General features: G+C 42.2%; 1 protein-coding gene across 1 annotated transcript in view; it reads left to right on the top strand.

Moving 5' to 3' along the window:
* The window catches only part of cmip (c-Maf inducing protein), an 80,798-nt gene extending 58,419 nt beyond the window's left edge, over positions 1-22,379 (top strand). The window contains exons 14-21 of the mRNA XM_061773656.1: positions 46-153; positions 250-366; positions 3,182-3,322; positions 5,591-5,638; positions 5,739-5,885; positions 11,317-11,422; positions 11,560-11,630; positions 18,064-22,379. Coding sequence (XP_061629640.1) covers positions 46-153; positions 250-366; positions 3,182-3,322; positions 5,591-5,638; positions 5,739-5,885; positions 11,317-11,422; positions 11,560-11,630; positions 18,064-18,117 — 792 coding nt within the window. The 3' untranslated portion in view covers positions 18,118-22,379. The remainder of the gene's footprint in view (positions 1-45; positions 154-249; positions 367-3,181; positions 3,323-5,590; positions 5,639-5,738; positions 5,886-11,316; positions 11,423-11,559; positions 11,631-18,063) is intronic.
* The last annotated feature ends 655 nt before the right edge of the window (positions 22,380-23,034 follow it).

The raw sequence follows: 23,034 nt of genomic DNA, 5'->3' as shown, positions 1-23,034 counted from the left end.
TCAATGCTCCAGAGAACACTTCTGAACTACTCCTTTGTACCCTAGGTCCATTCCTGCCTACTCAGTGTCCGTTCAGGAAAAGATGGCTGGTTTCAACTCTATAGTCCAGGAGGGGTGGCCTGTGATGATGATGGAGAACTGTTTGCCAGTATGGTGGGTCTGCATCCTCTTAATAACACTCTTAGCCTTAGTTGACTGACTGTGATTGGTAATAACGTCCCCATTCCTCCTCCTCTTCTTCTATGCCAGGTTCATATCCTGATGGGATCCTGTTATAAGACCAAGAAGTTCCTCCTCTCTTTGGCTGAGAACAAGCTTGGCCCCTGCATGCTATTGGCCTTGCGTGGGAACCAGACAATGGTGGAGGTATGTCATTGTTTATATCCTGTACGATTCTAAATACAGTATTCACAAGGTACATGGTTATCTTTTGATCACCTTTTACAGTGGTGACGCAAGGGCCAACCAAGATCCCATTATATATTTTGGTGATCAGGATAAAAGTTCATATAAAGGATTTTATTCCCCTTCCCCCCTTCCTTTCCACTGCTGTGATCCACTTGAGAGAAAATGAGACAACGGACTCAACAACTGGGCATGTTGCAATAAAACAAAACAAAACAAAAAACTACTGGTTTGGAAGAGTTGTTTCAAAACAAGTCAGAATGACATCTTGAGGATTGTTTTGCTTTGCCTCGGAGGTCTGCACTCTGTTGATTGCCATTGTAGTGAATTTGTTCCTCAATTTTGCAACAATTTAGATTCTAAAATCTATTTACACAATTAAATGCTTGCCGGTTGACCCAATTACAAATAAAAACAGGATCTATTTACTACAATTAACTTCTCCCTCTGCTTGTAAACTAGTACCCTGACAGTAGAGTTAGTAAGAAGTCAGGAGGATGGCTTGAACTCACAATTTTTTTGTGGATTTGCTAGTGCAAGCCAACATTATCCAACTACAGAGTGGGAATGGCCCTTTTTTCCCTGGTTAAGGTAAATGTAAGGGTTCAAGTTTTCCTGTAAGACATGAAGATATGCAATGAATTTTAAAAAAGCACAATATATGACACGATAAATATGACATCACCAACTTTTGAGTGTATTCTTAGTTGTCCAGCATTGGTTTTTGTCTCCGTGATCACCTCACATTTAATGATAATGAATAATAATGAGCTAGAAATATTGCTGGTGACTAGTTGGAATGGGTAGTTATGAAAACGGAAAAAAGATGGGGGAGAAAAATATATTTTTTGTTTTAATTTGGTTTCTGTAGGACGACAAACATGACACAAACATTCTTAACGTTTTCCAATGCTGTAAAAATGTGTGGGATAAATAGGAGAACAGAGGATTCAACAGTTCTTCGACCGAATCATTTGCTTTCATTGCCGACGCTGAAGGTTTGCCTACATGTCTGCTTTCCAATGAGAAGTTGTCAAATAACAAAAAGAGTCATGTGGAAAGACATTTCCAGGGAAGGCATGCTAGCTGTCCTTGTTGAACACATTCCCAGGAGTAAATCAAGCTAACCTCCAAATGGAAATGGCTGATATAGCTGACAAAGATTTATGGGTGTCCAAATTCAAAAGTCTGACAGCCGAGCTTGAAAATGTCACTCGCCAGAAAGCCCAGCTTGCCCAAAGCCACGAATGGAGCGAAATTGAAAGCCTCGCAACACCCGAGAAACTTGTGTTTGAAACATGGAATGCTCTTCCTGACAGTTATAGGAACATGAAGAAATATGCATTTGGAGTATTATCCATCTTTGGATCAACATTCCTATGCAAGCAGATATTCTCAAACATGAACATCCAAATACCGCAACTGCCTCAAAAGATGAGAGCTTGCAGTCACGTGTCAAGATTAAAGTTACATTTTACATGCCCGATGTTGAGAAACTGTCCAGTGATGTCCGAAAACAGATGTCACATGAAACGTGCAAGAACACAATTCTGTCATAGGCACATATTTAGCAACAGTGTCTGTTTTTATCAAGTGGTTTCTGATTTTTGACAGTATATATTTAGAATGACACATAGGGATATTATAGTGTTTTGTTGCTCAGGTCCGAGGATGGCTGCGTTGTATTGTGCGTGTCAAAAGAGAAGAGGATGCTGTTTTTACTTTGCGCTGACTTACTTAGCATTTGTAGAACACTGAAGAGAAGAGGATAATGCACAGAAATCAAACTTAAACTGTATTATTTTAATTTTATATACTTTACCATTTCAAAAGGCTGCTGTTTTATTTTTAGAATTGCAGGTTGCGTTTTATTAAATTCTGTCTGTTGCCCAGATAAGGGGGAAAGAAAGGAGGATTGTTTGTATTATTGAGGATTGAAGAGGATTGCATTTTATTTCCTTTTTTTTTTTTTTTGAATCCTCAAAATAAAAGTGACATAAAAAAATCTGGTTTTCCGGGCACTCCGGTTTCCTACCACATTCCAAAAACATGCATGGTAGGTTGATTGAAGACTCTAAACTGCCCGTAGGTGTGAATGTGAGTGCGAATGGTTGTTTGTTTATATGTGCCCTGCGATTGGCTGGCGACCAGTTCAGGGTGTACCCCGCCTCCTGCCCGATGATAGCTGGGATAGGCTCCAGCACTCCCGTGACCCTTGTGAGGATAAGCGGCTCAGGAAATGGATGGATGGCTGGCTCTTTCAGGCAGCACGGTGTATGACTGTTTAGCACATCTGCCTCACAGTTCTGAGGACCGGGGTTCAAATCCCGACCCCACCTGTGTGGAGTTTGCATCTTCTCCCCGTGCCTGCGTGGGTTTTCTCCGGGCACTCCGGTTTCCTCCCACATCCCAAAAACATGCACGGGAGGTTGATTGATGACTCTAAATTGCCCATAGGTGTGAATGTGTGTGTGAATGTTTTTTTGCTTAGATGTGCCCTGCGATAGGCTGGCGACCAGTTCAGGGTGTACCCCGCCTCTCGCCCGAAGATAGCTGGGATAGTCTCCTATGACCCTAGTGAGGATACGCGGTACGGAAAATGGATGGATGGATGGCTCTTTCAACATTTTGGGTTGTCGACCCCTGATATAGATGAACAAATTAACACAACCACATTGCTCCAACAATTTCTTTCAACTCCATTAACAGTTTGACCATGGTGGAGGTCTGCACTAGTGACCAAATTCTAGTAAATCATTTGATTGTGTGTGCCCAGATTCTGTGTCTAATGTTGGAGTACAACATCATAGAGAACAAGGACACCCAGCTGCAGATCATCTCCACCCTGGAGAGCACCCAGGTGGGCCGGCGCATGTACGAACAGCTCTGCGACCGACAGCGAGAACTTAAAGAACTGGTGAGTTACTATTGCTTATGCATATAAAGACACACATGTGCACATACCTACAGTATACTGTATATCCCAGTGCTTTATCTTATAGTTGAACAAAACTCATTGTTGTGTTTTGTTTCTAAATACATTAAATATGTTTGAAGGTACTGGTAGGCTTGGGCATTGTTTGAATTTGAGCAATTCTGGTTCCGATTCCGGTTCCTTTTTTCGATTCTGGTTCCAAACGATTGTCGATTCCGATTCTTTTAGGGGGGCTGGGTCAAAAAAGTTTGAATGGTTTAAATAAAGGGTGTCCAAATTATGAACATCAATTTTCTTAGCAGCCCGCAGCATAGACTAAAATGAAGCTTTGACTCGAGGTTCTTTATGACCAGTATCAATATCAAACCTATGAACTAAAAGGCAATGTGTGTGGAACTAACCCAATTGACTTATTATTCATTAATTAATATTTCAACTACAACTTAAATAGGTAAAGTTAAATAGTTATTTGGGACTGTTTCATCACGTCAAATGGTTTATAACTGTACTTTCTGTTTTAAGCTTGTAGCCTTTTATTTTGAAGGGTAGGCGGCGGAACTCAGCATTAACACGGCACCGTTGATTTTTTTATTTTATTTTTTTTAAATGGATGGAACCGAATGCTATAAAATGTTGATTCCTTTCCCTACCCACCGATGAGGCACAAGGTTAGTGTTTGTGATACTGTGAGACAATGTTTATGTGAATTTTGTCCCAAGTTGTTGTGATGTAAAGTTGCTTCGGTGAAGTTTTAGCTCAATGTTAAGCTTTTTTTTTTTTTTTTTACATTGGTTTGAAGACTAAAATAAACGCTAAAAACCATCAGTGCAAACAACTGTTTATCATGTTAGCTGTCTCAATGTTCGCATAGATGTATTTTATTGTTTCACTCACCCAATTGACTGAGAGTTGACGTCACTGAGCTACGTTGCTTTGCGGGGCAGCAGTGAACCGGATGGGATTTGCTGCTCATTGCTAGCCCTTAGCCAGACCGACAACGGTTAGAGAAGCTGCCAGTGGCCGTCAGGTTCACAGTTGCTGACTGCACATCGCGGGGCGAGGAGGAGGGAAAAATCTCATCCAGGGCGCATCGTGCGGCTGTGGCCGCTTATGGCGCAGACTTTGGCAGCCACAGAAGCGCATTGTCCCGCTGAATTTCAAAGGAGGAATAATTGTCCTAGCGGCACGGCGTATGTTCATTATGCTGGCTCAGAGGCTTCTTCTCTGCTGCCCGTGAGAGCCAGTGCTACTTGGGTCGGTTGGAATTCTCCTTTCCCATAGGAGCCATGAAAGAAGACATGTCTTTGACACACTCACAGTATCTGGAAGCTCAATTCCTGACTATTTTGAAACATGATTTCAGATACTTTATGATTTTTTTTCATTATTAATTTACAGGCATTCATTTTAAGGACTCCTTTCTGTGGTCTGTCAATTTTACAAGACATGTCTTGGTCTGTTTTGTTCTACTTTAAATTAACACACTGCAGGGCCTTTTGGTGCCACGCTGTACTTATAAACTTCTGAGCTGAAATCTTGGATGCTAGATTCCCAGTGACAAACGCAAGTAAACTAGACTAGAGATGAAGTGATGACATGCAGCAACAGCAAAAAAAAGTAAACAATAAACAATAAGAAATAAGTAGTACAATTGTTAAATGCGGTCACTAATGGTGTAGTGGTACACTCACTAATTCAAGTTTTGTCTTCTGCTAAAAGTTGACCACATCCGAAAAGGTCAAAGTTTCACTGACTGACCTTATTTATTTTACTGACTATCAGGTGCTTTCATTGAGTGGAGATTTTAATAGATTATTTGTTCTAGTGACTCACCATATCACCCACCCTAAAGGTTCAATGGGATATAATGTACTATTGAATAGTCTAAAATCCTTCACTGGTGATTTTGATACTACTACTTAGTGTAGTAAAACAACTGAGCTGGAATATGCCTTTATATTGTTTACTCTTCTAAACAGGTGCATGCTTCTGTGCAATTGTAGATTTTGAAGCAAGTCTCAAAAAGTCCAACATTGAATATATTTTACAAGTTTGTGACTGATTTGTAAATAAACCCTTTTTATGTCAAACATGACACTTTTTCATATAATACACCCCTTACTCAAGTGTCAACTTCCGTACATGAACATTGAATGCATAAAACTACTCACACACACCATCTGCTGTCCAAAAATGTTCCTGCACGGCGATGTGCATTGACGCCATCTTATTTTCCTGTCTTCTCCTCAGCAAAGAAAAGGAGGCCCCACCCGCCTGACTCTTCCCTCCAAATCCACGGTGAGATAACAGTGATGAGCTACAGATTCTTTCTTCTTCGCCCCTCTCTGTCCTCACATATCCATTAAGCTCAATTAATATACCCTTTGTTACGTTTTAGGATGCAGACTTGGCTCGCCTGTTGAGTTCGGGTTCTTTTGGGAACTTGGAGAATCTCAGCCTGGCCTTTACCAATGTCACCAGTGCCTGTGCCGAGCAGCTCATCAAGCTGCCTTCGCTCAAACAACTTAACCTGTGGTCCACTCAGGTACACAATTATTACATTAAATCAAACTCATAATTTGTCTTCTTCATAAGGGGTCTTTACAAATACAGTATGTTTAACATTGTTAGTCTTCACATCTGCATTTGCAGAGCCGATCATTAGTGGGCTTTCTCAGCCCCCACCCTAGACTGAAACCTGGCCAACCCATTGGCCACCCATGTCATGTGTGTGTTTTTGTCACTTTTTTCTTGTTTAGAATGATGTTTCTTTGATAAGAGCAATGTTTCTCAAGAACTGCATTTCCCATGCACACTCACACACACGCAAGGTGTGACTTTTCATTTTCGATGTTTCCACCTGTATGACGGAATGGATCAACTAGTGATACGTCAGTGCGTTTGCCCTACTTGATGTGACCGATCTGTCTGAATGCAAGTAAATGGACTGAACTTCATTAAGCGGCAACCTACTTGTTGAGTAGTTCGCATGTATTTTATTAACTTTGCTTGGGTGTATTACAGTGACAACACATCATTTTGTTATCATTGCGGGAGTACAAATAAAGGAGAAAGTTAACAGAGCTGCCTTAACTGTAAACAATAAAAATTAATAAAACGGAAGTAGTAAGGAGAAGACAAATGTTAATAAGTTACACACAATAAATCGATAATTTGGGGGAAGTCAGCAACCTGAAGTAAGCCATGCTTTGCTTGATTTAACTCGCCTAGAGTGCGTGGTAATTGGATATACAATACAGGTGCAGTATGTGTCCATCCTGCGTAACATTCCGTTTAAAACTGGGGAAATACACTTGCTAAAGTGCTCTGGGAGAGGCCAACACCCCAGTGGCAGTCCTAGATCAATTTTACTAAGGGGGCATGGCTGGGGCCAGGGGTTTTGTCAGAGGGACACAGATGAATGTGTGACGTTATCACAACACAAAACAAAGCAAGCCTGCAGAAGTAGCCTATTATAATACATGTTATTTATAGACTGGATTGTTGAAATGTTGTATATTCCTCTCCATTGCTTTTTGTATATAGTTGAAAATGAAGCGAGAAAGGAGATTATGTCCTATTTCTCTACCTTAAAATTGAATAACAATGAGCCAGAGAGTGACACAGAGCCAGATGATGGTGTTGAGAGAGCTGAAGCGAAGCAAGTTGACAGCGCCACAGGGAGACAGCCAGAGGACTTGAGAGACTGTTTTTTTGCAGAGAGAGGACACATAGACAGTTGAAGATCCTGAGAGAGATCCAAGAAGAGTGTGAAACACAGGCAGAGAATATACAGGTACTGGATGTGTATCTACATCAGGTTTTTGGACCATCAGGTTTTTGATGTTGGAAAACAAACATTTACCTGCTCTGTGTGTGTTTGTGTGTGTTACTTTATATATAAATAATGACACTAAAATTAACATTACATTAATGTTTATTTAACAGGGGTGATACATACTGTGCACCATTGCCTTTAAAATCATCATCCACTGACCAAAGGGTCGGCGCTTCGCATCTCATCTCCCAGGTCGACATTGTAAATGAGAAACTGACACTTGCCTTACCTGATTAAAAAAACGACATTATTATAATAGGCTAGTTTTTGCGGGTTTGCTTGGTATTGTGTTGTGGTAAGGTTAACTAAGATGAGCGAGATGTAGTCAACTCTAGCTGATATTAATGCTTGGACAAAGCAGGCTGCTACTATATTTCATAAAGTTTGCCACCAACATTTCTTGACCAGAAGTCTGACCTTTGTTTCTTCCTAGCTCACACTACCTCTCATTGGGTGGATTCCGATAACGTTTATCTTTTAGCCTATATTAACAAAACTTTTCAGGGCATTGAATCGATTGCAACTGGACCGTTCTGTTCGTCTTGGAAGATGTTTCCCATCTCATCCAAGCAGGCTTCATCAGTTCATGCAACAAGGCTTAGTTCAGACACAGGAGGCTGAGTTGGTGTGGAGAAACAGAACTATTTATCCTCCAAGTGGAGGCACACCCCAAATCACAAATGGTATCATCCTTTTGGAATGCAAAACGACAGTCGTTAGGATGCCTGGCAGAGAGGCCACTATATGTCAAGAACTCATTAGGTGGAAACTCCCTCATTAATATTCCATTCAGTCTTGATGTTTTTGTGTTATTTGTTGGAGGCAGAATTATTGAGTTTCTTTGGAATGGACAAAAGGACTGTTATGGAATGGTCTTTCCACCTTCACATGGATGGGCTCTCTCGCTTCTCTTTCAAAGCATCTGTCTTCCCTTTCCAGAATATCCACATTTTTGTCCTTAAAAGAGTACTGTTTATCTTGGAGTTGCAGGTAGACAGCTGAGTCTTGACATGACGAGTTTGCGCATCTGTGTTGTGCCATGTGTCTGCTAAGTGGTTGCTTGGTTTCCCCAATGTACTGTATGTATCTGTGCATTCCTCACTGCACTTGACCGCATACACCAGATTGCTCTTCTGGGTATTGGGTGTACGGTCTTTGGTGTGTACCAGCCCTTGTCTCATGTTGTTACAAGGTTTGAAGTGTACAGCAACGTTTTGTTGGCCACTGTAGCACCAATGCTCACAGCGCGCCGATGTGACCCCCAGATGCATGGAAATGTGGAGCTGAAAGGAATTTTGTCATACCAATTCAGTATCAATTCAGAAATCGTCTGAATCACCTCCATGTCAGCGTTCAACTTTAAAATCAGACATTTTGGGTCATTTTGGATTCCCTTTTAAATCTGGAACAAAGGAAATAATTGTGTATAGCAAGGTTTTTTTTTTTAATAAACTGTGCCAGGCAGAATTTCTTTTACATGCACTTTACTTTTTCAGTGTTCGTACATAACTGTCTGTGTGTTATTTACTTTTGTACTCATATGCATAAAAAGTTATCAACATTTTTATTTTCAGTTGTTTTGCTCAAAAATATGAGGTGACATACCACATATGTTCACATGGGCCTGAAAATAAATATTTGAAAACTGTCAGGTAATTATTTGTGTATTTGTACTTGTTACTGAATCGATAAAGAATTTTAATAAATATTGACTCCAATCACAACCAAAAGAATAAAAATCGAATTGAATCACAAACTAAACAATCAAATAGAGAGTTTCTTAACAATACCCAGCCCAATGATATGGTATGGTTCCTTGTTGTGTTCTAAGTTGTTGTGTTCTAAGTAGGCTTGACACGATCAGGATTTTTGGGGCCGATCAGCGAGTTGAAAAAAAACGATAACCGATCCGATTACAAGATGGAGGAATGTGTCTATTTAAATGACCTGTTCATTTACTGGATATACTTGTGTACTTAATTGCTCCAAAAAAATATTTACAATAAATCATGTATCTTTGTTCATCTATTCATGCCAGTGAGGCATAGTGACAGACAGAACAAATGAATGGTCTTCTATTAGATGGCAGGAAGTAAATACAGTAATTAATGTATCCACTTTTTGTGACATTTTTGTTTGTTGGTGTGCCGTCTGATTTTTCAATTGTAAAATATGTTCCTTGGCTCCATAAAGGTTGGAAATCACTGCTCGAGTCAGATCGTGTATTCTAATAGAAATAATGGGTGCTAACTTACTGTAATTAAATTACTTTATTTTTAATTAAATTACTTCACCCACACTGAAACGTTAGAGCGTGATTCGACAGAACGGCGGCATGTTTACGTCCAGCCGTTCGTGGTACCACTAGCTTGCTAGGCTACATAACATTTTGTTGCCTGCTTGTGAGCCGTATCATATTCAAAGTATGTGAACATACCTCAAGCAAGCCTTAAACGAACGTCCTCTCCTGTCCTGAGCACCAGTGACCACCAACATACGTTTTTCCCCATTTTGTCCTTAGAATACAGTCAGCGTGCGCCACTCTAGTTGTCGTCGCCACGGTAATGAGTTTATCCGGTCACATTTGAGTTGACAAGATAAAGCCCAATGATCATAAAAAACGGGATGCGGTGGTATCGGAATACAAGATTTTATTGCAGTAGTCTGACATAGTGCAATCGTGAAAGAGCAAATTTGTCTTGTAGTCTGATCCGGGCATTACGTGTTGTCTGTCTCAGACGTGTTGTCTATTCCACACTGCCGTTTTTATTTTTTTAATAACTTTATTGGGCGTCAGATATTTCCAATACTACGTCAAAAGACACGCAACAAGGCTAAAAATAACTAACTTTTGTATTCAAATATATGTGCATGATGGCGACGCGGAGTAAATGACGTCATTGATCGGATCAGCGAATTATGACATTAAAGCCGATCAGCATAAAATGCTAAATATCGGCCGATACCGATCAGCCCGATAAAATCGGTGTAAAGTCTAGTTCTAAGTCCATTCATCCATCCATCCATTTTCTGAGCCGCTTCTCCTCACTAGGATCGCGGGCGTGCTGGAGCATATCCCAGCTGTCATCGGGCAGGAGGCGGGGTACACCCTGAACTGGTTGCCAGCCAATCGCAGGGCACATAGAAACAAACAACCATTCGCACACACAGTCACAGTCATGCCTACGGGCAATTTAGAGTCTCCAATTAATGCATGTTTTTGGGATGTGGGAGGAAACCAGAGTGCCCAGAGAAAACCCACGCAGGCACGGGGAGAACATGCAAACTCCACACAGGCGGGGATTGAACCCGGGTCCTCAGAACTGTGAGGCTGACGCTCTAACCAGTCGGCCACCGTGCCGCCTCGTTCTAAGTCAGCCCTTATAATTGCATTGCTGAATAGACGTTATGGCGCTGTAATTTCTGTTGGAATTTCGTAAACGTTGACACAGTAGAAAAGTTCTCTCGCTGCCTCATAGTTTGCCTGCGCTACGTTGGCACCGCTTTGTGTGTTGGTCTTTCAAACACACTATTTAAAGTTGCACAATTCTTCTCAGGTTTGATAAATCACATTGAGCATGCTTATCATCTATTTGCTTATACTTCTCACACTACAAAAAAATAAACTGTACGACAATTTAGTGTGTTTGTTAGTAGATCAGCTTCCAAAGCTTTTTGCGAGCACAATTTGAACCTGTTTTTGCACGCTCAAACCTTTATTAAATCAGGCTGCTAGTGTTGCTGAGCTATATTTCTGCAATCAGAATAGTAGTAACACAGATGTGTAGCAATCATGTACTTTGTAAACGTGTTACCTTAATTGCAAAAGATGGTACGTTAAATTTGTATTTGTTAGTTCCACTACTGCTGGAATTGTCAACAGTTTAGAGTTATAGTGGGTAGGTGCCCTTAATTTCTAAATGTATAGTTTGTGCACATTAAGAGTTATGTGCAACCCTAAAAGGACTTCTGGTCTCACCCCAGCCGCTTAATATTCTCTGGTATAAAAATCAATAGTTCTTTTATTTTCTTGAAGTGGCATTTGACAAGTTGGCACCCTAAATATTACGGACTTTCATTGTGTAATAAACCAAATTAAGACATTTCAGAATTAAATCCACCCAATGTCTTTCCACAGTTTGGGGATGCAGGACTGCGGTTGTTGTCAGAGCACCTGGCCTGCCTTCAGGTGTTGAACCTGTGTGAGACCCCTGTCACTGATGCTGGTTTACTGGCTCTGAGCTGTAAGAAAACACACACACTCGCTCACACATAAAATAACTCATACATTATAACAATGCATTGTTCCAAGAAATAATGAGAGTATTTGTAAATACATTTATTAACCATTCAACAAATTCTGTTTGTATGCTTGTTTCAGCCATGAAGAGTTTGTGTAGTCTGAACATGAACAGCACCAAGCTTACAGCTGACACATATGAGGACCTCAAGGTAAATACAAGACACAATACTGATAATTATGACAAGATGTTTGACTTTGTGTGTCATTTTGATTTAAATGCTTTAATAACATTTATTTTTGGTCACTTGGCATTAAAAAAAAAAATAATTCATTACACAGAGGCATATTGGGTTTGTTATGTTGTATCACAGACCTTTGTGGCACTAGCCGTGGTCTTGTCAGTTTATATTGACAGATATATTTAATAACAAAAATCCTTTTACCAAGTCATTTTAAAAATAAAGAATTGCAATAAATATGGGCGGCACGGTGGACGACTGCATAGCACATCTTCCTCAAAATTCTGAGGTTCCGGGTTCAAATCCGGCCTCGCCTGTGTGGAGTTCGCATGTTCTCCCCGTGCCCGTGTGGGTTTTTCTCCGGGTACTCTGGTTTCCTCCCATATTCCAAAAACATGCATGGAAGGTTAATTGAAAACTCTAAATTGCCCGTAGGTGTGAATGTGAGTTTGAATGGTTGTTTGTTTATATGTGCCCTGCGATAGGGTGTAACGCGCCTCTCACCCAGAGTCAGCTGGGATAGGCTCCAGCACACTGGCGACCCTCGAGAGGATAAGTGGTTCAGAAAATGGATGGATGGATGGATGTAATAAATATTTTGATACTACTAATAACATTCCAGTGAGCCTGCACTTGTGCTTAGACAATGTAAATAACAGGCTAAATCAGGACTCGTTATATTAAACTTAGGGTCAGACTGATTACCTGGCCAGACAATTTATTCGGCAGGGCATGGAGCAAGGCTGTGGAATATTGGACGGAGCCACCTAGCGGCTAATACATACTAGCCTAGTAGCAGGACACTTTCGAGTGGAGCCGTCCAACTCGCCATCGGCTTGCTGGGTGAGCAAACGCGCATGTAAATGACAATGTATCAAGTCCGTAAAAAACGATCGTGTCCATTTCATTTATCAAACGATAAGTCGATATACTATATAGAGATATATAGTCGATATGTTATAAATTGTTATGAATCTTTAAAACTAGTGAAAATGCACCCATTTCTGGCCAATGTCTTCATACAAAGACAATATGGGTTGAGAGGTTAAGTATGACCTTTTGTTGAATCCGAGTTCCAAACTTTCTGTCATGAACGGAACAGAGGATAGGACCCAAAAATGCACGACTCCAAAACGAATGGACAGTTTCCAAAAAGAGAGGTTTAATGGACGGGCATAGGTCGGTACACAGGCAGGCAATCCAAGAAAGGCAACAGTATCCAAAAACATGAGGCAAAGAGGCAAGGTCGATAATCGGAACAGGGTCAAGTCTTACTGTGAGTCTGTGACGTGGAAACAAGGAATGCGACGACAAGGTACAACGAACTGGCAACGAGAGGGAATGAGACGAGGTTAAATACAATAGGTAATTAGGGTGAACGAGGCACAGGTGGTGAAGATGCTCACAGAAGCAGGTGTGTGTGTGTGAAACAGGGGGGAAGACAAAACCCGGAACACACACACATGACAGTACCCCCCCCTTAACGGCCGGCCCCAGACGGCCGTGGGGCCTCTGGATGCGCAACGTGGAAGTCCCGAATGAGCGAATCATCCATGATAAACGCAGACGGTACCCATGAACGTTCCTCAGGCCCATAGACCTCCCAGTCCACCAGATATTGAAACCCCCTCCCCCTCCGACGAGACGGCAACAGCCACTTCACAGAGAAGACAGGGCCCCCATCCACAAACCGGGGGGGAGGAGGGGGCCTGGAAGGCGGGACCAGAGGGGACTCCCGGGCTGGCTTGAGTAGGCTGACGTGAAAAGCAGGGTGGACCCGCATCGACCTTGGGAGCCTCAGCTTCACGGTGACAGGGTTGATGATCTTTGTGATGGGGAAGGGCCCAACAAACCTGGGAGCGAGCTTCTTGGACTCCACCCGGAGTGGAATATGTTTAGTCGAGAGCCAAACTCCCTGACCCACTTTGTAGTTCGGGGCCGGTGTCCTCCGACGGTCAGCAGCGGCTTTGTAGGACCGTCCCTGGCGCAGCAGCATCTGGCGGGCTCGCTCCCAGGTCCTCCTGCAGCGTCTCACCAAGGTTAATGCCGCTGGAACTTTGGACTCTGGGGCTATGGCAGGAAACAGAGATGGTTGGTAACCATGCACAACGTGAAAAGGCGATAGACCAGTGGATGCAGAGGGGAGGGAATTGTGGGAGAAATCGACCCAAACCAGTTTCTGAGACCAGGATCGCGGCTCCTGTGAAGAGAGACATCGGAGCCCAGTCTCCAGGTCCTGGTTCAGCCTCTCGGTTTGGCCGTTGGTTTTAGGATGAAACCCAGATGACAGACTGACGGTAGCACCTATGAGACTGCAAAACTCCTTCCAAAATTGCGAAATGAATTGGGAACCACTATCAGACACCACATTCTTGGGGAAACAATGGAACTTGAAAACCTGATTAATCATCAGCTCGGCAGTGTCTTTAGCTGAGGGGAGTTTTGGAAGTGCAATGAAGTGTGCCATCTTAGAGAACCTGCCAACAACTGTAAGAATGGTGGTATTGCCTTTAGAGGCCGGTAATCCTGTCACAAAGTCTACGGAAATGTCTGACCAAGGACGTTGTGGTATTGGCAGGGGTCGCAACTCCCCAGAAGGACGTTAATGAGAGGGCTTGTAAGCAGCACATACCTGGCAAGTATTGACATAATCGATAACATCCCTCCTAACATTAGGCCACCAAAAGCGCTGTTCGACCACTTATTGCGTCTTGGCAATGCCTGGGTGACATACAGTTCGGTTCGTGTGAGCCCAGTGGATGACTCTTCCCCTTAAGGTAGGAACCACATAAAGCCTGTTTTCAGGGCAATCTTCAGGGCTAGGAGTGTTTTTCAGAGCCCCTTTAACCGCAGTTTCAATGTCCCAAACAAAAGCGGAAATGAAACATGACTTGGGCAAAATAGTCTTAGGGTCGGACAAAGAATTCTCTGAGAAAATCCGTGAAAAAGCATCTGGCTTACCATTTTTAGAACCAGGTCGGTAGGATAACGTGAAATTAAATCTAGTGAAGAACACAGCCCATCTAGCCTGCCTCGCATTTAATCTTTTAGCAGTTTTAATATACTCAAGGTTCTTGTGATCTGTCCATACTGAAAACGGAGTCTGTGCCTCCACTCCATCAAAGCCACCTTGACTGCCAGCAGTTCACGGTCACCAATGTCATAATTTTTCTCAGCTGGGGTCAGTTTTTTGGACAGAAAAGCACAAGGATGTAATTTATCATCCTTGAGAGATTTCTGGGAGAGCACTGCTCCTATTCCGGCATCAGACGCATCGACTTCTACCACAAACTGCTGTTTGAGATCTGGCAAAGTAAGGAGGGGAGCGGAGGTAAAGCTCGACTTAAGTTTTTGAAAAGCTGCCTGACAAAGCGGGTTCCATACGAAAGGTTTGTGTGGCGAGGTAAGATCATGCAAAGGAGAGGCTATAGAACTGAAATTTCTGATGAATTTTCTGTAGAAGTTTGCGAACCCTAAGAACCTTTGTACATCTTTGCGTGACCTGGGAGTAGGCCAATTAATAACTGCATCGACTTTGCAAGGGTCCATTTTGACTTCACCTTGAGCCAGGACGAAACCCAGAAAAGAAACGGACGCCTTGTGGAACTCACATTTCTCAGCCTTGATATATAGTTGATTCTGCAGTAACTGCTGCAAAACAGAGCGGACATGAATAATGTGAGTCTCCTCATCTGGGGAGAATATCAAAATGTCATCCAAATAAACAAAAACATAAACATTCAACATGTCACGCAGGACATCATTGACGAGGTTTTGGAAAACAGCTGGAGCGTTAGTAAGCCCAAAAGGCATTAACAAATATTCATAATGTCCCGTTGGTGTGTTGAATGCTGTTTTCCATTCATCCCCCTCCCTTATCCTGACTAGATGATATGCATTTCTTAAGTCCAGTTTGGTGAAAATCTTGGCTCCCTCCAGGAACTCAAAGGCAGTGGAGATGAGAGGAAGAGGGTACCGTTTTTTTACCGTGATCTCGTTGAGACCCCGGTAATCGATACAGGGTCGCAGGGTCTTGTCTTTCTTGTCCACAAAGAAAAATCCTGCTCCCGCAGGGGATGAAGATGGGCGAATGATCCCGGCTGCCAGTTATTCTTCCACGTACTCCTTCATGGCCTTGTGTTCCGGCCCTGAAAGAGAGAACAACCTCCCTCGTGGGGGTGTGGTTCCAGGCAGCAAGTCAACAGCACAGTCATAAGGTCTGTGGGGTGGAAGGGATTTGGCCTTGGACTTGGAAAAAACATCTTTAATATCCTGGTAACAGGTGGGCACTTGAGATAAATCAGGATCCCCAGATGGGGTCTGTGGATTGTCCTTAGAAACATAGCCCTGAACATCACATGGCGGCTTGAAACAGTTCCGGGCGCAATTGCTGCCCCATGATATAACCTGCCCAGAGGACCAGTCAATGTGGGGGTTATGTAAGGGAGCGAGCTGCCTCACGATCTGGAGTGGAAAATTGAAAAATTTGCTCCATAGTTTTTACGAAAAAAGCCCATGAATGACACGTGGCGGAATTGCGGCTCCATTCAGCAGTAGCCCACGCCTCCGCACGACCAGTCAGGTGGGAAATGACGAAAGCGATTTTTGCCCGCTCGGTGGGGAAGGCAGCTGCCTGCAGCTCAAAGTAGAGTTCGCACTGCGTGATGAACGGCTTAATGTTCCCAGAATTTCCAGAGAACCTCTCCGGTCGAGAGAGCTGTGGGCAGACAGCAGCGGAGGTGGCTGCATGGTGACGGCTTCACATGGAAATACCGTGGCGGTATTGGGTGTGGTGCCAACTGGTTTCTTCTCTTGAATAATTTTCATAAGAAGTTCAAACTGCGAGGCCACCTGTCTCATCATATTGTCCTGATGCCTTGACAGTCCCTCTAGATGAAGGTGGAGGGCAGCAATCTGCTCATCCTGCTTCGAGAGGCGTTGACCCTGGGCTTGAAGGGCTTTGCGCACCGGGTCTGAGTCTGCTGGGTCCATGTTATGGCCAGTTCGTTCTGTCATGAACGGAACAGAGGATAGGACCCAAAAATGCACGACTCCAAAACAAATGGACAGTTTCCAAAAAGAGAGGTTTAATGGACGGGCATAGGTCGGTACACAGGCAGGCAATCCAAGAAAGGCAACAGTATCCAAAAACATGAGGCAAAGAGGCAAGGTCGATAATCGGAACAGGGTCAAGTCTTACTGTGAGTCTGTGACGTGGAAACAAGGAATGCTGGAACGCGACGACAAGGTACAACGAACTGGCAACGAGAGGGAATGAGACACGAGGTTAAAGACAATAGGTAATTAGGGTGAACGAGGCACAGGTGGTGAAGATGCTCACAGGAGCAGGTGTGTGTGTGAAACAGGGGGGAAGACAAAACCCGGAACACTTTCACGGCTTCCCTAATCTTTATCCTATTTTTAAAAGGCTGATATAATTGGAAAGCTTGCTTAACAGAAACCGACAACATATTATAGTAATTAACTGTTGAACTTTAAGTTATTATAGAAAGCCAATTGCCCAAGTTTACAAAATAGTGGTCAAGAGAAAAAAAGTGATAAAATTCATGAAATTAGCGGTGGAAGCGACAGAAAGTATGGCCATCACAAGGGACCTGGCCAGCGGCAGGTCCAAAAAATTTGTCTGCGGATCGATCAATTTACATCACATTTAGCAGGAGCATAGAAAATATAAATACAGATTTCCATATGGCTTTTAAAAATTATCTTACGTACCTCTACGTTTTTAAGGGGGGGTTGTCAACTATATACATTTGGGAAATGTTCACTGAGAATTGGAAACGTGTGTACTTGCTCTGTAGAGAAATTTCAAAGTCGTGATGAAAACTCGGACAAGTGTTCTACGTCATCGGTAGGGGTGTATAGTGGTAAGGTGAATAACGTGTGGTTTTAGCATGTTTAATAATTTACAGTTGTAGGACTTCAAAGTGGCACTTCTTTCCTATTTTTCTGTATGTGGCCCTCGAAGAAAAAGTGTGGACACCTCTGGTATAAATTGAGTATGTGTGGCGGTAGGTAGTTGATGTCGGAATCATGAGAAAAGATGATGCAGTTTATGGAGGGAATGAGGAGCGCCACGTAAAAAAGGCACTGAGGTTCAACTCGAGTCGTGCAGTGAGTCGGTCACGGTGCGTTTTTTTGTTGTATATCTGTAAATAAAAGCTCTTAATGTAGTTTTTGAGTTTTTCATGTCAATTATGCATGCTTGTTCAGGTGTTTGTCTGAGTTGTCACACAGCGGTTTTGCAACTTTTATATTGTTCGTTAAAATATTTTTGGACTTGTTAATTGAAACTCCATGAGCATTTGAAGTTGATGGTGCACTGTACAGCTTGTATGTAATGTGTTTATTCACTATCACTCGTTTGTTATTTTCCCTACAGGCCAAATTGCCCAACCTGAAAGACGTGGATGTTCGGTACACTGAGGCGTGGTGATCGACCGCTCGCGCGCCCTGTATGGGTCGCCAGACTCACACAAGAAGCATAGCCACTCTGAAAACAGTTAACAAAAAAGGGTTTTGTTGTGTCGTCTGATATCTCAGACGTCACTCATCAGAATGACCTTACTTTGACGTGTGCGTGCGTGTGTGTGAGGAGAGGATACATACAGTAGATGGCATCGCTAGGAAGGAAGGTTCCAATTTTCTCCAACAAAGAAAGCTTTATGGACCTTGTTGCTCACCTTGCTACTGCTGTCAGTGTATAGTGGACCCTTTTTTTGCTAATGTGATCAGAGGACATTCAAGGACCTGCTATACTGTAACAAAACTGATATTTTTTTCTCCCAATAGCCTTCCTGTAATATGTTGTCAGATATTTTGTCTGTTTCTTAACCGGTCCAAATCCAGCTCTGATGTTTTGTGGAAAAGAGTAATGCCTGCTCTGAGACTTCCACGCTCTCTTTTTTCTTTTAAATCTCTCATTTAGCTCATGTGATGAAGCGCTTACATTCCAGCTCTTCTCTGCACTAATCCAAGATGTAGCTATATTCAAACAGACTTGTTTTACTCTTAATCACCTCAGTCCCAGTGTCATTCTCCAGTTGTATTTTCCGGGTCCCTCTTCCAGCTTTTCCAAGACTTCAGTTGGGAACGGTGCTGCCTTTGTGAGTTGTTCAGACTGTGCCTGCTCCTCATTTACAAACACATTCAAAGGCAACACAAAAAAGTTTCTACCAGGTTAAATGAACATATTTTTCCACGCATCTGGCTTTCTTATATTGTGTGTTTATATGAAGATGAATGTCAGGAATGGCATTTTAACAAACAGTTTGGGATCTCTGTAGGAGAATTTAACAGCGATAGCAAAATATGTCCCTTTTTAATTCGTCAGTGTACATACTGATCAGCTCCCATTACTATTAAATAGGACTTTGGTGTAGCAGTAGCTGGGTGGTCTGGGACTGCCTGTTATTTATAAGGCTCTTTTAAGATCTGGGATTTTAATCCTGGCAGTATCGATGTACACAGACTCTGTTCTTTTTAGTTGTTTAATTGCTTCTTTTTTGACACAAAATACATGAAGCCAACCTAGAGCGTACCCATACATGGATTTCTCTGTACTATGCCATGGTGGTCACATAGATCTGTTAATGTACACCTGTATACGAGACCCATCACCAGCTAAGAGTTTGTATATTTTCATATGCTCTGTATTTTGTTCCCGATTGGAAACAGTTGGACATGGAGCAAGGACACTTTGCCAAAACATCAAATTTGTTTTTTGTCGTTGCATCAAGCAAACATGCGCTTCTTACTTACACCAGGCTGGTGAAGCAGATCTTGTGATGAGCTGTGCTAAGACGCAGTCTGACCTCCCTTGCCAACGTCACACTGCAGACGTTTTTTTTCCTGCTGCATTTAAATTGGTGGTATTTTTAAGGTTGTTTATAAATGGAATATTGGGACAATTCATGTACATATATCGAGTTGGGCTATAAAAGACACTGATTTGGGGGGGAAAAGACAACTTTTAGCCATAATTGTCCCTCTACATTCCCTCAAAGCGTTGTCCGTGTACTTTGGCAACGTTGCATTTTACAGTATGTGGTTATTGCCCTGCCTCACTGTAAGTCAGCCACTTTTGTCTTGTGTATGTGGCTCCACATTGAGACAAAACAAGACAAGTCCACCTTTTTCAGTCAGTTCTGTTCCATATGCATCTATTTCCGTTGTATGTGCCACCCTCTGAATACACCCAAGTTGTTAATACAAAGCAAAAGTTACAACAGAGAACAGGATGCCGTCCACTCCAAGTTATTTACTATTTATTGGGTGAAATGCAGTTTTCTGCTTGGTCAGTAGATTTTATGGTCATCCTCATCCTCGCTACCTTTCATATCCTGTATAATGTACATACCATTGTATATAGTCTTTCTTTTCATGTATTGAAATCATTTTTAAACCCTTTTCTTCTTTTCTGTATTAATCTTTGCCTTCCTTTATCGGTGGGCTGGTGTTGCCTTCATTTAGCAATCTGTGTGGTTGTTTTGTTGTTTCACACAAAGTGCACTGTAATCGAAATCATTTTTTTCATTTCATAATATGTTTAAGTTTCCAGCTTTACACATTTAATGACATAAATCAGATGTTTTGTTGGTGTTGTTTTCAGGGTTGTTTTGCATGTACGTGTCTCTACATCATCTTGATATTTTCACTATTGTTTGTTTTTTTTATGTTTGAAATCGTGATAAAGGGTCTGATCACTATCTGAGGATAAGTACTGAAACTGAAACTCGGGTTTGTTTTTTTTCCGTCATCCTTTTATAGGCCGTGACAGATCTTGTCATGTTCTGTAATTATTAGTGTATTGTTATTATTAAAAATAATAATAATAATAATGTACCATGGCGGCACGGTGGCCGACTGGTTAGAGCGTCAGCCTCACGGTTCTGAGGACCCGGGTTCAATCCCCGGCCCCGCCTGTGTGGAGTTTGCATGTTCTCCCCGTGTCTGCGTGGGTTTTCTCCGGGCACTCCGGTTTCCTCCCACATCCCAAAAACATGCATGAATTGGAGACTCTAAATTGCCCGTAGGTATGACTGTGAGTGCGAATGGTTGTTTGTTCCTATGTGCCCTGCAATTGGCTGGCAACCAGTTCAGGGTGTACCCCGCCTCCTGCCCGATGACAGCTGGGATAGGCTCCAGCATGCCCGCGACCCTAGTGAGGAGAAGCGGCTCAGAAAATGGATGGATGGATGGATGGATAATGTACCATTATTGGTGTAGACATGTCCTAAGCTATGAATTTGCAAAACACAAAGACCACTAAAGTACAAATAAATAAAAAAGTCCTCCAAGAAAAGTACTGTAACCTTGTTGCCTGACAATTTCAGGAGTAGCACATTCAATGGCCAATATTGTAGTTCAACTAAGGTCGTTGGGTTCTGAGACCCACAAACTAATTCAATTGAACTTTGCTGTATTTTGTTTATAATCTGGTTATTTTCTCAACTCCAGTTTGCTTGTTTAATTGCTAAGAAGTATACCTGATTGTTAACCACTCTCATATTTGAAAACATACTGCTGTGGCGGAATCTACTGGTTGTGATGAATGAATAAACTACAGCCAAAATCACAGTAGTCCCTGCTACTGTGTGTCAGTTTTATTCATTTTTGGAGGGGTGCATTTAAAAAAAAAAAAAAAAGATAATCATTGATTTTACAGTTGCTGGTTCTTTGGGCGGCACGGTGGCCGACTGGTTAGAGCGTCAGCCTCACAGTTCTGAGGACCCGGGTTCAATCCCCTGCCCCGCCTGTTTGGAGTTTGCATGTTCTCCCCGTGCCTGTGTGGGTTTTCTCCGGGCACTCCAGTTTCCTCCCACATCCCAAAAACATGCATTAATTGGAGACTCTAAATTACCCGTAGGCATGACTGTGAGTGCGAATGGTTGTTTGTTTCTATGTGCCCTGCGATTGGCTGGCAACCAGTTCAGGGTATACCCCGCCTCCTGCCCGATGACAGCTGGGATAGGCTCCAGCACGCCCGCAACCTTAGTGAGGAGAAGCGGCTCAGAAAATGGATGGATGGATGGTTCTTTGGATTAAGCCAAGCTATTTATATTCTTCTCCTCTCTATTGATGCAAAGCAAATCCAGGTGACTGCAGCCTTGCATTAAACATTGGCACCAACCTCTTCTATTTTCAGCATGACAGCAAACGGCAGTCTTCCAAAAAGACAAATTATTGTTTTTTATTTTTTTATTTTTTTGGCTTACACTGTATTGTTTTCATGTCGCGGCTGAATAGAGGCTACTACATTTTGTTGCGTTTCTAAATGTGGGGCTACAGTACCTTCGTCTTGCTAAATGTTCACCTGCAAGTTTGTTCCTGAGAGATCACTTTTTTTTCCTTTAAACTCCTAACAATCAGCAAGTTTCTACTATTTTAAAATTCTCTGCAGTTTTGTTTGGGTCATACAATGTAAGGAGTAATGTCAGATTGAAAACTTGAGAATTTGATTTTGCATTATTCCTCCCTTGAATTTTTGGGGCCAGCTGGAAAGGGTGCCCGTCTTGTTTTTAATTTTTAGTCTTTCTCAGCATTGATCTGCTTCTACTGCTGGGTTATTGTTATTATTAATATTATTATTACCATTATTATTATTGCTGCTACTCTTCTGTGGCTGTAATAAAACACAAAAGATCTTCAACATGATGTGAAATAATTTTAAACAAAAATAAACTGTCTGTGAATATGTTTCAGTTGTAGGTGTTTTCTATTGCTTACAAAAATGAATTTTCTCATGATCACATTTCAGTGAAAGACCGCTCTCCACTGGACAGGACACACACGTAACATTATATTGCTGCTGTTCTTTATATGTTCTATTCATGTACATTATTCTGTCCAGAAGAGTGCATGGTCAGATATCCAACTAGAATTAACAGGGTTATATTGCACCTTGACACAGAGGAGACGAGAATGGCTTGTCAAGAAGCATTATTAAAAATGTGTCACAGACAATGAACACCAGAACCTTATGTCACGGCTGAAAGTGTCAGTAATATGTGTCAGGATGGTTATGTGGTCCAGGGTGCTGCATTCAGGTTGCAATCTCTATGGAAACCAGACCAAGAAGGATGTGACAATTTGGGAGTTTTCCATGCGTCTTGTGATTTTCCAAAAATTGGAGTCACCCACTTACTGTAACCGCCAAAGTCTGTTAAGCTGCTATTAAATGACACATCGTGTTGAGGAAGCCACACCTGCATTTTGGCCAATACAAGTCCCACATAATTCATACATTAAACTACAAGAGAAGGACAGCAACACTGAAGCCTTGGAGCATTTGTTAATCTCTAATCTAGTCTGGTGTTTCTCAAGATGGCCAGTGAATGAAAACACAGCAACA

Source organism: Phyllopteryx taeniolatus, chromosome 5 (assembly GCF_024500385.1).
Source record: "Phyllopteryx taeniolatus isolate TA_2022b chromosome 5, UOR_Ptae_1.2, whole genome shotgun sequence".
NCBI classification, from domain to species: domain Eukaryota; kingdom Metazoa; phylum Chordata; class Actinopteri; order Syngnathiformes; family Syngnathidae; genus Phyllopteryx; species Phyllopteryx taeniolatus.
This window is presented reverse-complemented; position numbering and strand designations above follow the sequence as displayed.